The sequence below is a fragment of the Oncorhynchus gorbuscha genome, linkage group LG17, assembly GCF_021184085.1.
Source record: "Oncorhynchus gorbuscha isolate QuinsamMale2020 ecotype Even-year linkage group LG17, OgorEven_v1.0, whole genome shotgun sequence".
NCBI classification, from domain to species: Eukaryota; Metazoa; Chordata; class Actinopteri; order Salmoniformes; family Salmonidae; genus Oncorhynchus; species Oncorhynchus gorbuscha.
In genome coordinates this window covers 43,177,936-43,193,333 of record NC_060189.1, presented here as the reverse complement: position 1 = coordinate 43,193,333, position 15,398 = coordinate 43,177,936, and the positions used below count along the sequence as shown (strand labels likewise).

The 15,398-nt window shown below is 42.1% G+C and overlaps 1 protein-coding gene and 1 pseudogene across 1 annotated transcript in view; one reads left to right on the top strand and one right to left on the bottom strand.

The window, feature by feature from the left end:
- The window catches only part of rps6ka5 (ribosomal protein S6 kinase, polypeptide 5), a 39,937-nt gene extending 33,362 nt beyond the window's left edge, over positions 1-6,575 (bottom strand). The window contains exon 1 of the mRNA XM_046308091.1: positions 6,332-6,575. Coding sequence (XP_046164047.1) covers positions 6,332-6,401 — 70 coding nt within the window. The 5' untranslated portion in view covers positions 6,402-6,575. The remainder of the gene's footprint in view (positions 1-6,331) is intronic.
- Positions 6,576-10,849: 4,274 nt separating this feature from the next.
- Positions 10,850-13,485, top strand: LOC124001427 (annotated as a pseudogene).
- The last annotated feature ends 1,913 nt before the right edge of the window (positions 13,486-15,398 follow it).

Here is a 15,398-nt window from a genome sequence, read left to right as displayed (position 1 = left end):
GTTGTGTTACACCCTGAAAACAAAATGGATTCAATTGATTTGTTTTCTCACCCATCTACACATAATACCAAAAAAGTACAAAGGAAAAAAGGGAAAAAGTGAAAACGTGTTTAGAAATGTTTGCAAATGTATTGAAAATGAAATACAGACACATTTAATTCACAAATATTCACACCCCTTTGCCATGACACTACAAACTGAGCTCAGGTGAATCCAAATTCCTTCGATCGGATATCCTTGAGATGTCACTACAACTTGACTGGAGTCCACCTAGACTGTGGCCAATTAAATTGTTTGGACATGACTTAGAAAGAAAGCCATCAGCCTATAGAATGGCAACACAGTGCATGTCAGAGCAGAAACTATAGCATGAAGTTAAAGGAACTGTCCCGTAGATCTCAGAGAGAGAGAGAATTGTGACTCGACATACAGCTCCAGTCATAGGTTTGGACACACCTACCTCATTCCAGGTTTTTCTTTATTTGTACTATTTTCTACATTGTAGAATAATAGTGAAGACATCAAAAATCGATGAAATAACACATATGGAATCATATTGTAACCTAAAAAGTATCCTACTTTGAAGAATCTCAAAAATATATTTAGATTTGTTTAACACTTTCTTGGTTACTACAGGATTCCATGTATGTTATTTCATAGTTTTGACGTCTTCACTATTAATCTACAATGTAGAAAGTAGTGAAAATAAAGTAAAACCCTTGAATGAGTAGGTGTGTCCAAACTTGACTGGTACTGTCCATACCATTTTCACATTCATTTATTAAACAACAAAAAAAAACAAAAAAACATGAAATCTCAAAACTACCCTTTATTGATTTTGTTCAGTTTCAGACATCGTTTGGAACAATATAATCTACAAGTACATAACATTTCCAGTGGACTCCAGTAATTCTGAAGTTCTGATAAAATGTTGTGACCACCAGCACAGTGAATGGTAAATGGATTCAAAGGGAACTCCCTCTGCTGGTGATTTGACGGATATGCAATCCTAAAAGGAGAAATGTGATTGGTTAATAATGAGTTGACCCGTCAATGTTTATGTATAAAATGGGTCTGTCATATTATTAAAAGTACCAGAGTCCACTCTGGAAATCTGACGTTTAAAGAGTATATTGTTTCAAAAAAATATGTCTAAAAATGAACTAAATCAAAAAGGGTAGTTGAGATATTCATAATGTTGAATAAACGTGAATTTCAGAACCTAAACATACTCCAAGTTAGAGCACACTATAAGGAGTAGGCCTGTAATAACATGAACGGTTCATGGATCATAAGGGAAAGGGGGATACCTAGTCAGTTGCACAACTGAATGCATTCAACTGACATGTCTTCCGCATTTAACCCAACCCCTCTGAATCAGAGATGTGGAAGGTCTTAGAGGCGGCGTGTATAGGTCTACAAAGGGTCTAAAATGGGCACTTTTATAACAAAAATATATACGGTTTGTGATATAAATGTAAAAATGCATGTCCATCCTCACAGTTATATTTCTGTGAGAGAATTGACTGCAAAATCAGAGACACCAAAAAACATTTTCTGCTCTCACTGGCGTGGAATCACCCATATGTGCCTTAAGTTTACAAGAATATAGACTTTTCGCCTTCATTTTATACCAAATTTGATGTGCTCCGAATAACAACAGTGCTCATGGGGCTTTTTTTAAACATGGAAACGCCCCGAGTGAGAAGAGAGCAAACATTATGCAACTTCACCCATTAAAACCTAATGTTTAAAAACAACATACAAGGACAGGGCACATTGTAACAAAATAGGATAATAAATAGGAGGGACTGCTGTAGTGGAGGGACTGCTGTAGTGCAGGCTATCTAAAGCAGAACAGACAGAGCCTTGAGCGAAAACCAGACTATTTTCAGCCCTCCAATTTATTTTCTCTCTCTTCATGACCCCTGTTTTTAAAGACCCACTTTATTTATTATTCCTGGCCTCAGTGGTGGAAAAAGTACCCAATTGTCATACTTAAGTAAAAGTAATGATACCTTAATTTAATAGAAAATTACTTAAGTAAAAGTCACTGAGTAAAAGGCTAAAATTATTTTGTTTAAAAAAAATACTTAAGTATCAAAAGTAATTGCAATCGCTAAAATATACTATAATATAAATTACTTCAAATTCCTTATACTAAGCAAGCCAAACGGCACCATGTTCTTGTTTTTTATATTTACGGATAGCCAGTGGCACGCTCCAATGCTCACACCGTTTAGTGAGTCTGCCAGATCAGAGGCCGTAGGGATGACCAGGGATGTTCTCTTGATAGGTGTGTGAATTAGACAATTTTCCTGTCCTGCTCAGCATTCAAAATGTAACGAGTACTTTTGGGTGTCAGCGAAAATGTATTTTCTTTAGGAATCTAGTGAAGTAAAAGTTGTCAAAAATATAAATGGCAAATCTAGTACAGATAACCCCCCCCAAAAAAACACTTAAGTAGTACTTTAAATCATTTTTATTTAAGTACTTTACACCACTGCCTGGCTTCCTGCATGCAACTTGTTTCTGTGTTTTACAGCTGGCTATGGCATCAGAATCAACCAAACTGTCTTCTAATCAAGAACAGGGGCATATTATACACTGCTCAAAAAAATAAAGGGAACACTAAAATAACACATCCTAGACCTGAATGAATGAAATATTCTTATTAAATACTTTTCTCTTCACATAGTTGAATGTGCTGACAACAAAAATCACAAAAATGATCAATGGAAATCAAAAGTATCAACCCATGGAGGTCTGGATTTGGAGTAACACTCAAAATTAAAGTGGAAAACCACACTACAGGCTGATCCAACTTTGATGCAATGTCCTTAAAACAAGTCAAAATGAGGCTCAGTAGTGTGTGTGGCCTCCCCGTGCCTGTATGACCTCCCTACAAAGCCTGGGCATGCTCCTGATGAGGTGGCGGATGGTCTCCTGAGGGATCTCCTCCCAGACCTGGACTAAAGCATCCGCCAACTCCTGGACAGTCTGTGGTGCAACATGGCATTGGTGGATGGAGCGAGACATGATGTCCCAGATGTGCTCAATTGGATTCAGGTCTGGGGAACGGACGGGCCAGTCCATAGCATCAATGGAACTGTGACACACTCCAGCCACATGAGGTCTAGCATTGTCTTGCATTGGGAGGAACCCAGGGCCAACCGCACCAGCATATGGTCTCACAAGGGGTCTGAGGATCTCATCTCGGTACCTAATGGCAGTCAGGCTGCCAAACAACCTGCACGGTGTTGGGCTGTAAGCACAACCCCCACCTGTGGACGTCGGGCCCTCATGGAGTCTGTTTCTGACCGTTTGAGCAGACACATGTACATTTGTGGCCTGCTGGAGGTCATTTTGCAGGGCTCTGGCAGTGCTCCTCCTGCTCCTCATTGCACAAAGGCAGAGGTAGCGGTCCTGCTGCTGGGTTGTTGCCCTCCTACGGCCTCCTCAACATTTCCTGATGTAGTGGCCTGTCTCCTGGTAGCGCCTCCAAGTTCTGGACACTATGCTGACAGACACAGCAAACCTTCTTGCCACAGCTCGCATTGATGTACCATCCTGGATGAGCTGCACTACCTGAGCCACTTGTGTGGGTTGTAGACTGTCTCATGCTACCACTAGAGTGAAAGCCCCGCCAGCATTCAAAAGTGACCAAAACATCAGCCAGGAAGCATAGGAACTGAGAAGTGGTCTGTGGTCCCCACCTGCAGAACCACTCCTTTATTGGGGGTGTCTTGCTAATTGCCTATAATTTCCACCTGTTGTCTATTCCATTTGCACAACTGCATGTGAAATTTATTGTCAATCAGTCAGTGTTGCTTCCTAAGTGGACAGTTTGATTTCACAGAAGTGTGATTGACTTGGAGTTACATTGTGTTGTTTAAGCGTTCCCTTTAATTTTTTGAGCAGTGTATTAAGGCACAGCGTGGAATATATCACTTCACTTTATACACAGATACATTCGTAGCCATAATTTTTTGTCTTGTGCAGTGTGGATGGGGGGAGGGGAGAGAGAGACAGGGACAGAGAAACAGACAGAAAAGATACACATGAGAGGGAGGCTAAAGAAGCCCATGTCTTCACTCTCATACAGTATGGGCTGCTACTCTGCTAAGGAACTGCTCAGATACAGTGCATTCGGAAGGTATTCAGACCCCTTGACTTTCTCCACCTTTTGTTATGTTACAGCCTTAATCTAAAATGGATTAAATTGCTTTTTCCCCACTCAATCTCAACATAACCCACATTTCTAAAAAATTTTTTTAGAATTTTTGCAAATTTATAACATATCAAAAACTGAAATACTACATTTACATAAGTATTCAGACCCTGTACTTTGTTGAAACACCATTGGCAGTGAATACAGCCTCAGTGTTTTTTGGGGGGTATGACCCTACAAGGTTGGCACACCTGTATTTGGGGAGTTTCTCCCATTATTCTCTGCAGATTCTGTGCACTCTGCAGAGCGTCGGTGCACAGCTAAATTCAGGTCATCCAGAGATGTTCAATCGGGTTCAAGTCCAGGCTCTGGCTGGGCAACTGAAGGACATTCAGAGACTTGTCCCGAAGCCACTCCTGCGTTGTCTTGGCTGTGTGCTTAGGGTCATTGTCCTGTTGGAAGGTGAACCATCGCCCGAGTCCGAGGTACTGAGCAGGTTTACATCAAGGATCTCTCTGTACTTTGCTCTGTTCATCTTTCCCTCAACCGGTGACTGGTCTCCCAGTCCCTGCCATGCCACTGAAAAACATCCCCACAGCATAATGCTGCCAGCACGCTTCGCCGTAGGGATGGTGCCAGGTTTCCTCCAGACGTGACTCCTGGCATTCAACATTTCTGAAAACCCATTTCCGCTTCGTCATTGTGGGGTATTGTGCGTAGATTGATGAAAAAAAAACATTAATTTAATTGATTTTAGAATAAGGCAGTAACGTAATAAAATGTTGAAAAAAAAGGAGTGTGAATACTATCCAAATGCACTGTACATGCTAGAATGTGCCAATAGGATCTCGCTAGCTCGTGCTTGGCTCTGCCCATCTATTTGCTTTTTCTGCCCACAATGATTAATTTGCTCCCATTGGAAACGACAGACTCTGGTCTATCTTGAGTTAGTTATACAAATCTTTGAATGAATTAGGTGGTAAACGATTGGAACCACTTCTGTGTTTAATTGCTAGGTTTTATGGGTATTATGACTAATACCGTGGTACTCTATGGGGCCCACCCTCACTTCTAGAGGAAAAATGGGAAGGTCAACATAATTGGTCAACATTTGAAGTAAACAAAGATCGCAAATTCTTAGTACAGAAAAAAAAGAGGAAATTGCACTTGCAATGAATGATTGGGCTACATTGCAACATCCTCCAAAAATTATTGATGGGGTGGGACAATACAAACTTGAAATACAGACAGTGAGTGCATTGTTCAACTGAAACTTGGCGCTGACAGCTATCACTCAAGGTTCTTGAGCCTGAAAGCCATGGCATAGCTAATGTCTGACTGCAGCACAAAATAACCACAATGATTTAACACCCACAATGCAGTTTAACACACACGATGCGAATGGGAATATTACCTACTGCTGTAACTTATACTTCTAACTTATACAAGCCACCACAAATGGGAAAACAGGCTTTTAAAACGTCTGACACAAACAGCTAGCCATTAGCCATCCTGTCAAGCGCTCTTCGGTGTTATACTTCAAACCCTCGCTAACGTTAAGAGTGTTTGATGTTCAACTTATTTGTTTGATTGACTGCGAATATTACCGTTAAAAAACCTGAGCCATTTTAAATAGCCGCCAAAAAGCATGCATGACGATGGTGGGGTATAATTTGTGTCACGTTCCAACAGGAATCTGTAACAAAAACGTCGTAAAGTAACGTTACAAGATTGCCAACAATCAACGCACACATAGTAACATGATCAATTCACCTAGCTAACTAGCTACCGAATAGGCATCAACTCACCACGTAGCTTATTCTTAATGTTTGTCCATAGGCTACCAGAGTGAGGACAGACATTTATCGAAATAAACGTGGTGAGTGAAAAACAATGAAATAGCCCACTCCCTACCCTGTATCTTATTCTGCCGCTATACAACTTTGTATGCGTTGTTTGTTACCAAACTTGTCATTTACGAAGTTGTTGGAACGTTCCACAAATTATACCCACCCTGCGTGACGGCGGTCAAGTTAGCTTGGCTAGCTAGGTTAGCAAGCACTTTTCCCTGCCTTTTTTGGACTTGACCGGATGCACTTGCAGACTAAGTTAGCTAACCGATTCGTTAGCTAATCACTGTTAGCTAGCTAGCCAACTTACCATTTTTCAGCTCATGTTTCACAGTAAACAGGTCACCTTCTCTAGAAGATCCTTCCATCGAAGATGGCATTGTATTCCAAATGTGCCCAAAATATACACTTGATTAGCAAACCATCAACATAGCTAAGATAATTTGAAATGACAGAATCACATGTAACGTCAGCTAGCTATATCTGATTGTAAATGTGGTGTTGAGCATTGAGGGGAAAGGTCTGGTTAGCTTGCCAAGCAAGACAAAAATGTGTCTACAAGATAGCGTGGGGGGGGGGGGGGGGGGTAGCCACTACTACCTTCACGACCAAGTCCTCCTGTAGCTGTGATTGGGGTTGCTATGTGGAGTTTTAACATCTGATTGGTCCATTTTGCTATCCATGACAGAGAGGCCATCCTCCCTACCCTCTTATTGGTCAGATACTGACAGCTGAAATCAAGGTCCTCCTTCTTACAAGACCAGGGTTGAGGGTCTGCCAGCTGATATAACAAAATGATTGAGCATTTAGATGTTTTCTTAATGAAATATAGAGGAACAGAGAAACAGCAACAGCATCACATACAATGGTGTAGTGGAGAGTAAATTTTTGGCCCAAAGGTTTACACACCTTTTGCAGAAAAATGCACTATAAGTATAGGAAGCGTGATTTTTTTCTCACAATGACGGGTATTCAGTGTTTACCTACTAATCTTTTGTACCACTATACCACTGAACACAAATATTTCCAGTATATCTGTAGAAAGAAAATGTCTGCCATGAAACCAGAACCTTAACTTGATATACCACTCCCTTATGCCACATATGTCAGGCCTAAGACTCATGGAATGATTAATCAGCATCAAGATTAGGCTATGATATTTGTTTTTTATTAGGCCTATGCAAAACACTCAGCTCAAACTCTCTGAATATAAACTGTCACTGTTTCCATACTGTGAAAAGGGTTGCCTTTTGCCACCACCTTGTGGTGATGAAATGAAAATAAATGTCAATAAATGTTCATCAAAAATTACAATCTGATACAACTTGGCCCATTTACACTAGGTTAGGAGTTGTAACACTGATGGGAATGCTACTGTACATCCAGTATAGCATCCAGCTCAGTGAGTGCATACTTTTTCATTTTTAACGAGGCAAGTCAGTTAAGAACAAATTCTAATTTACAATGACTGCCTACCAGGGAACAGTAGGTTAACTGCCTTGTTCAAGGGCACAACAACAGATTTTTACCTTGTCGGCTCAGGGATTTGATCCAGCAACCTTTCGGTTACTGGCTCAACGCTCCAACCACTAGGCTACCTGCCACCCCTCATGCTGGTTCCCCATGGGAATCGAACCCACAACCCTGGCATTGCTAGCACCCGGCTCTACCAACTGTCCAGTAGCTGGCTCAGAGTTACAGTACATACAGCATCCAGCTCAGTGACATCCAGCATCCAGGAGGATATAACTATGAGCTGGATCCAACACACTTTAAAAATAAGAGTCCCCCAATTTGTCATGCCAAAATAAAAGTGATGCCATTTCCAATTTCAAAACAATAGTCCCTCGATTTGCCATACTAAAATAAAAGTCCCGCGATTTCAGATTTTAAAATAAGAGTCACTCAATTGGTCATGGACTATCATTTGTTTTCAACAGGATGACCCAACACACCTCCAGGATGTCTAAGGGCTATTTGACCAAGAAGGAGAGTGATGGAGTGCTGCATCAGATGACCTGGCCTCCACAATCACCCAACCTCAACACAATTGAGATGGTTTGGGATGAGTTGGACCGCAGTTTGAAGGAAAAGCAGCCAACAAGTGTTCAGCATATGTGGGAACTCCTTCAAGACTGTTGGAAAAGCATTCCAGGTGAAGCTGGTTGAGAGAATGTCAAGAGTGTGCAGTGGTCATCAAGGCAAAGGGTGGCTACTTTTAACACTTTTTTGGTTACAACATGATTCCATATGTGTTATTTCACTATTATTCTACAATGTAGAAAATAGTAAAAATAAAGAAAAACCCGATGTAGCAGCCAGGATTAGAGGAGTGAAACCTGGGGACAGACAGATTACTCTCCAACACCAGATACATAGATACAGAGTCCCACTTCTACACACAAATGATCAAGTTCCCTGAAAAATGTACATAAAAATATAGCTATGTGGTGTGTGACATACAGTATATGTGCATCGATGTCCACAGAGGGATAGAGGGAGAGCATTGAAGGTGGGGACACTGTGTTGAAGGGTGTCTGTGCTGTGGGTATTGGTGAGGTTGTCGTGTTTCAAAACAGGCACTCTTCAAAAGCCCAGTCTTTCCCACGCTGCTGCTACTCCCTTTTTATTATCCATGCATAGTCACTTTACCCCTATCTACATGTAGTACATATTACCTCAACTAACCTCTACCCCCGCATATTGACTACCTCCTTCCCAAATGCAGGTGTGCCAAGCTTGTAGCGTCATACCCAAGAAGACTTAAGGTGCCAAAGGTGCTGCAACAAAGTACTGAGTAAAGGGTGTGAATACTTATGTAAAGGTTATATTTCAGTTAGCAAACCTGTTTTTGCTTTGTCATTATGGGGCATTTTGTTGAGGGGGAAAAAAACGATTTAATTAATTTTAGAATAAGGCTGCAATGTAACAAAATGTGGGAAAAGTCGAGGGGTCTGAGTAGTTTCCGAAGGCCTACCCCCATTTCCCCTCTAACTATTACCATATGTTCATAAAAATATATATATATATTTGCAGGATTTTGTTCTTTGTTGTCAGCCATATTTCAAACTGCTTAAACAGTGGTAAATTCACTTCCTTAAACTAAACTTTGTGTTAATGATTATAGCCTGTAATTATTAAGAGAGGTAAATTCAACAGACAGACCATGATCTCCTCCAGAATCTGCTCTGAGATTCCTTGTCTTCAGAATGCAATCAAACAGCATAGGTCTACTGGTCTCATCTTCAACACATTTTCTCCATAATTTCTCTCGTATTTGTGAAGTTTGTTAATTCAATGAGTGCATTTTTTGAAAGTAAGAAAATATTTCCTAAAAAAGTACATCAAAAATGGAATAAACTAGTAAGAAATAGTAACACAATAACGAGGCTTTATAAAGTTTGGGGAGTTTCTCCCATTCTTCTCTGTAGATCCTCTCAAGTTCTGTCAGGTTGGATGGGGAGAGTTACTGCACAGCTATTTTCAGGTCTCTCCAGGTCTGCACTCTGCAGAGCGTCGGTGCACAGCTAAATTCAGGTCATCCAGAGATGTTCAATCAGTTTTAAGTCCAGGCTCTGGCTGGGCCTCTCAAGGACATTCCATTCAGAGACTTGTCCCGAAGCCACTCCTGCATTGTCTTGGCTGTGTGCTTAGGGTCGTTGTCCTGTCGGAAGGTGAACCTTCGCCCCAGTCTGAGGTCCTGAGAGCTCTGGATCAGGTTTTCATCAAGGAGCTCTCTGTACTTTGTTTTGATCTTGACTAGTCTTCCGGTCCCTGCCGTTGAAAACAACTCCACAGCATGATGCTGCCACCACCATGCTTCACCGTAGGGATGGGGCCAGGTTTCCTCCTGACGTGACTCTTGACATTCAGGCCACCAAATAGTTCAATCTTGGTTTCATCAGACCAGAGAATCTTGATTCTCATGGTCTGAGAGTCTTTAGGTGCCATTTGGAAAAACTCCAAGCGGGTTGTCATGTGCCTTTTACTGAGGACTGGCTTCCGTCTGGCCACTCTACCGTAAAGGCCTGATTGGTCGAGTGCTGCAGAGATGGGAGAACCTTCCAGAAGGACAACCATCTCCACAGAGGAACTCTAGAGCTCTGTCAGAGTGACCATTGGGTTCTTGGTCACCTCCCTTACCAAGGCCCTTCTCCCCCCCATTGCTCAGTTTGGCCAGGCGGCCAGCTCTAGGAAGAGTCTTGGTGGTTACAAACTTCTTCCATTTAAGAATGATGGGAGGCCACTGTGTTCTCAGGGACCTTCAATCCTGCAGAATATTTTTGGTACCCTTCCCCAGATCTGTGGCTCGTCACAATCGTGTCTCGACGGTCTACGGACAATTCCTTCGACCCCATGGCTTGGTCTTTGCTCTGACATGCACTGTCAACTGTGCAACCTTATATAGACAGGTGTGTGCCTTTCCAAATCATGTCCAATCAATTGAATTTACCACAGGTGGACTCCAATCAAGTTGAAGAAACATCTCAAGGATGATCAATGGAAACAGGGTGCACCTGGGCTCAATTTCGAGTCTGAATACTTATGAAAAATAAGGTCATTTTTTAATACATTTGCAAACTGTGTGTAGATTGCTGAGGATTGTTTATTTATTTAATCCATTTTAGAATAAGGCTGTAACGTAACAAAATGTGGAAAAAGTCAAGGGGTCTGAATACTTTCTGAAGGCACTGTATATTCATTTTAAAATATAGAAGGGTATTTATACAAGGCCTGTATTATACTCATCATTCAGGATTCTTACATTTAGTCTGGAAGTTAGTTTACCTGTTTGTGCTGACATTCCACTACTTGTACTCCATGTCATATGCCAAATATATGGCACAGATTACAAGGAGTAGAAAGAAAGCACAAATCAGGTCTTATTTTCCATACAGAAATCCCCAATAAGGACAACCTTGAGGTCCACAGGAAGGAAATCTCCCTGGAGGAGTTGAATGAGAGCCATCATGACTCCAATTCACAGCTCAACATCCTCCACAGCCTAGGTTATGCCCTCGGCTCTGTCATCATTGTGGTCAACACTCTCATCTTCACCTACATGTGGAGGCCTTGTCATGCTGGAGAGACCTGTGTCAACCCAGGCTACAACAGCCATGACTACATTAACCACCAACAACATGTCAATGCTACGCTGGTCACCATGCTTGGTAGTAGTACCCAGACTACAGTGCACCTCGCTGGGCCTTGCTGGCGGCTTTACCTCGGCCCCATACTCTGCGTCATCATGTTGGCCATATTGCTCTGGACCTGAAGGAGTCAGCCCCCATCCTCCTGCAGACTGTTCCAAAACAGATAAACATGCACCGGCTGCTGGGGAGGGTCAGGAGCCTAGATGGTGTGTTGGCTATCCACGACTTACACATCTAGCAGCTGGCAGAGAGCAGGATCATTCCCACAGCACACATCAAATGCTTCCTACATGGATGTGGCCAAGCAAATCAAAGGTCTCTTTCATGGAGAGGGTATCCATGCCACAACGTCTTCAACCAAAGTTTATTACCGTTAACTTTGTATCTGATACACTGAACAAAAATATAAATGCAACATTTAAAGTGTTGGTCCCATGTTTCATGAGCTGAAATAAAGGATCCCTGAAAGTTTCTGTACACACAAAAATCTTATTTCGCCAAAATGTTGAACATTGAGCATTATTCCTTTGCCAAGATATTCCATCCACCTGACAGATCTGGCATGTCAAGAAGCTGATTAAACAGCATGATCATTACACAGGTGCGTGTTGTGTTGGGGACAATAAAATGACACTCTAAAATGTGCAGTTTTGTCACACAACACACCATCACAGATGTGCAATTGAGAGCGTGCAATTGGCATGCTGACTTCAGGAATGTCTACCAGAGCTGCTGCCAGATAATTGAATGTTAATTGCTTTACCAAAAGTCGCCTCCAACGTTGTTTAAGAGAAATTGGCAGTACGTCCAACCAGCCTCACAACCGCAGACCACGTGTAGCCGTGCCAGCCAAAATCAAATCAAATTTTATTGGTCACATACACATGATTAGCAGATGTTAATCCGAGTGTAGCGAAATGCTTGTGCTTCTAATTCCAACCGTGCAGTAATATTTAAGTCATCTAACAATTTCACAACAACTACCTTATATACACACACAAGTGTAAAGGAATGAATAAGAATATGTACATATAAATATATGGATGAGAGATGGCCGAGCGGCATAGGCAAGATGCAGTAGATGATATAGAGTACAGTATATACATATGAGATGAGTAATGTAGGGTATGTAAACATTATATAAAGCGACATTGTTTAAAGTGACTAGTGATACATTTATTACATCCAATTTGTTATTATTAAAGTGGCTAGAGATTTGATCCCAGGACGTCCATACCCGGCTTCTTCACCTGCGGGATCATCTGAGACCAGCTAACCAGAACTGCAGTTCTGCATCATAACTGACTTCAGTGGGCAAATGCTCACCTTCGATGGCCACTGGCAAGCTGGAGAACTGTGCTCTTCATGGATGAATCCCGGTTTTAACTGTACTGGGCAGATGGCAGACAGCATGTATGGTGTTGTGTGGGTGAGCAGTTTGCTGATGTCAACGTTGTGAGCAAAGTGCCCCATGGTGGCAGTGGGGTTATGGCATGGGCAGGCATAAGCTATGGACAACAAACACAATTGCATTTTATTGATGGTAATTTGAATACACAGAGATACCGTGATGAGATCCTGAGGCCAAATGTCATGCAATTCATCCACCACCATCACTTCATGATTCACTATAATAATGCACAGCCCCCCCCCATGTTTCAAGGATCTGTACACAATTCCCGGAAGCTGAAAATGTCCCACTTCATCCATGGACTGCACTCACCAGACATGTCACCCATTGAGCATGTTTGGGATGCTCTGGATCAATGCGTTCGACAGCCTGTTCCAGTTCCCGCCAATATCCAGCAACTTTGCACAGCCATTGAAGAAGAGTGGGACAACATTCCATAGGTCACAATCAACAGCCTGATCAACTCTATGCAAAGGAGATGTTTCACACTGCATGAGGAAAATGGTGGTCAGACCAAATATTGACTGGTTTTCTGATCCACGCCCCTACTTTTTTTTTAAAGGTATCTGTGACCAACAGATGCATGTCTGTATTTCCATTCATGTGAAATCCATAAATTAGGGCCCTAATGAATTTCTTTAAATGGACTGATTTCCTTATATGCACTGTAACTCAGTCAAAATCTTTGAAATTGTTTCATGTTGTGTTCATTTCTTTGTTCAGTGTATTTACATGTGTGAGCTCTCCTGTCGGACGCAGTGTGGCCCGAAGCTGTGCTGTGGAAGCTTTGACAGAACAGCGCCAAGAGGCCCGGCTGGAGAAGAGGTTGTTTTCTCTCAGTATCACAACACCAGTCATCCTCAATACAACAGTCACCCTTTACAGCTACCATCAAGCTAACAGCCACGCAGAGCCCCAAGCCTGTCTTTTATACAGAGGCAGAACCCTCATTGTAATAATGAATATATCTATACATTGGGAACTTGAAACTTGTCGAGAGGTTAATTTAACTTTATAGCACACTGTATGCCACAGCAGGAGGCGTCGAAAGTGATACTCGTCCAATTACATTCCTAGTGTCTGGATATTCTGCCTACTGTGTCTATGTGAAGGAGTTGGTGTAGGCTGAGAAAACAAGTACTATTACAGCCTCTGCCATGGCTTTATGAGCTCTTTAGTTGCCTTTGTCATTGAATAGTCAGTCACAATTGTGCCCTGGTTTCTCAAATGACTGCCTCGCCTGGTTCACCAACTACTTCTCAGACAGAGTTCAGTGTGTCAAATCGGAGGTAGTCTCTATGGGGGTGCCACAGGGTTAAATTCTCGGGCTGACTCTTTTCTCTATATACATCAACGATGTTGCTCTTGCTGCTGGTGATTCTCTGATCCAGCTCTATGCAGACGACACCATTCTGTATACTTCTGGCACTTCTTTGGACACTGTGTGACCAAACCTCCAGTCGAGCTTCAATGCCATACAACTCTCCTTCCGTGGCCTCCAACTGCTCTTAAATGCAAGTAAAACGAAATGCATGCTCTTCAACCGATTGCTGCATGCACCTGCCCACCCGTCCAACATCACTACTCTGGACTATTCTGACTTAGAATATGTGGACAATTACAAATGCCTAGGTGTCTGGTTAGACTGTAAACTCTCCTTCCAGACTCACATTAAGCATCTCCAATCCAAAATTAAATCTAGAATCGGCTTCCTATTTCACAGCAAAGCATCCTTCACTCATGCTTCCAAACATACTCTTGTAAAACTGACCATCCTACCGATCCTTGATTTTGGCGATGTCATTTACAAAATAGCCTCCAACACTCTACTCAGCAAATTGGATGCAGTCTATCACAGTGCCATCCGTTTTGTCACCAAAGCCCCATATACTACCCACTATTGCAACCTGTATGCTCTCATTGGCTGGCCCTCGCTTCATATTCGTCCCCAAACCCACTGGCTCCAGGTCATCTATAAGTCTTTGCTAGGTAAAGCCCCGCCTTATCTCAGATCACTGGTCACCATAGCAGCACCCACCTGTAGCACGCACTCCAGCAGGTAACAAAAATCACTGAAGCTGGAGACTCATATCTCCCTCACTAACTTTAAGCATCAGCTGTCAGAGCAGCTCACAGATCACTCACTGCACCTGTACATAGCCAATCTGCAAATAGCCCATCCAACTATCTCATCCCCATATTGTTTTTTGCTCCTTTGCACCCCAGTATCTCTACTTGCACATTCATCTTCTGCACATCTATCACACCAGTGTTTAAATGCTAAATTGTAATTACGTCGCCACTACGGCCTATTTATTGCCTTAGCTCCCTAATCTTACCTCATTTTCACACACTGTATACAGATTATTTCCCTATTGTTATTGACTGTATGTTTGTTTATTCCATGTGTAACTCTGCGTTGTTGTTTGTGTTGCACTGCTTTGCTTTATCTTGGCCAGGTCACAGTTGTAAATGAGAACTTGTTCTCAACTGGCCTATCTGGTTAAATAAAGGTGAAATAAAACAGAGACCATTCTCATCTGTATTAGGATTCTGTTCTCATGATCTGGAACACCCACCCACTCACAGACCAAGAGGCCAGGACCAAATACCTCCTTTTCTTTATACTGTTATCGCTTTGACACTTGCTAAGCAACCGTTTGTAAAATATTAAACACTGTTGTGGACAAATTTCCCCTGTTTCCATCTGTGAGTAGGAATGTGCGTTTTGGCTCAAGGATCACAACTTGACATAACCACCATAGTGGCCCACTGAGTATAAAGGAAACACTGAGTCATTTGTACAAATCCAC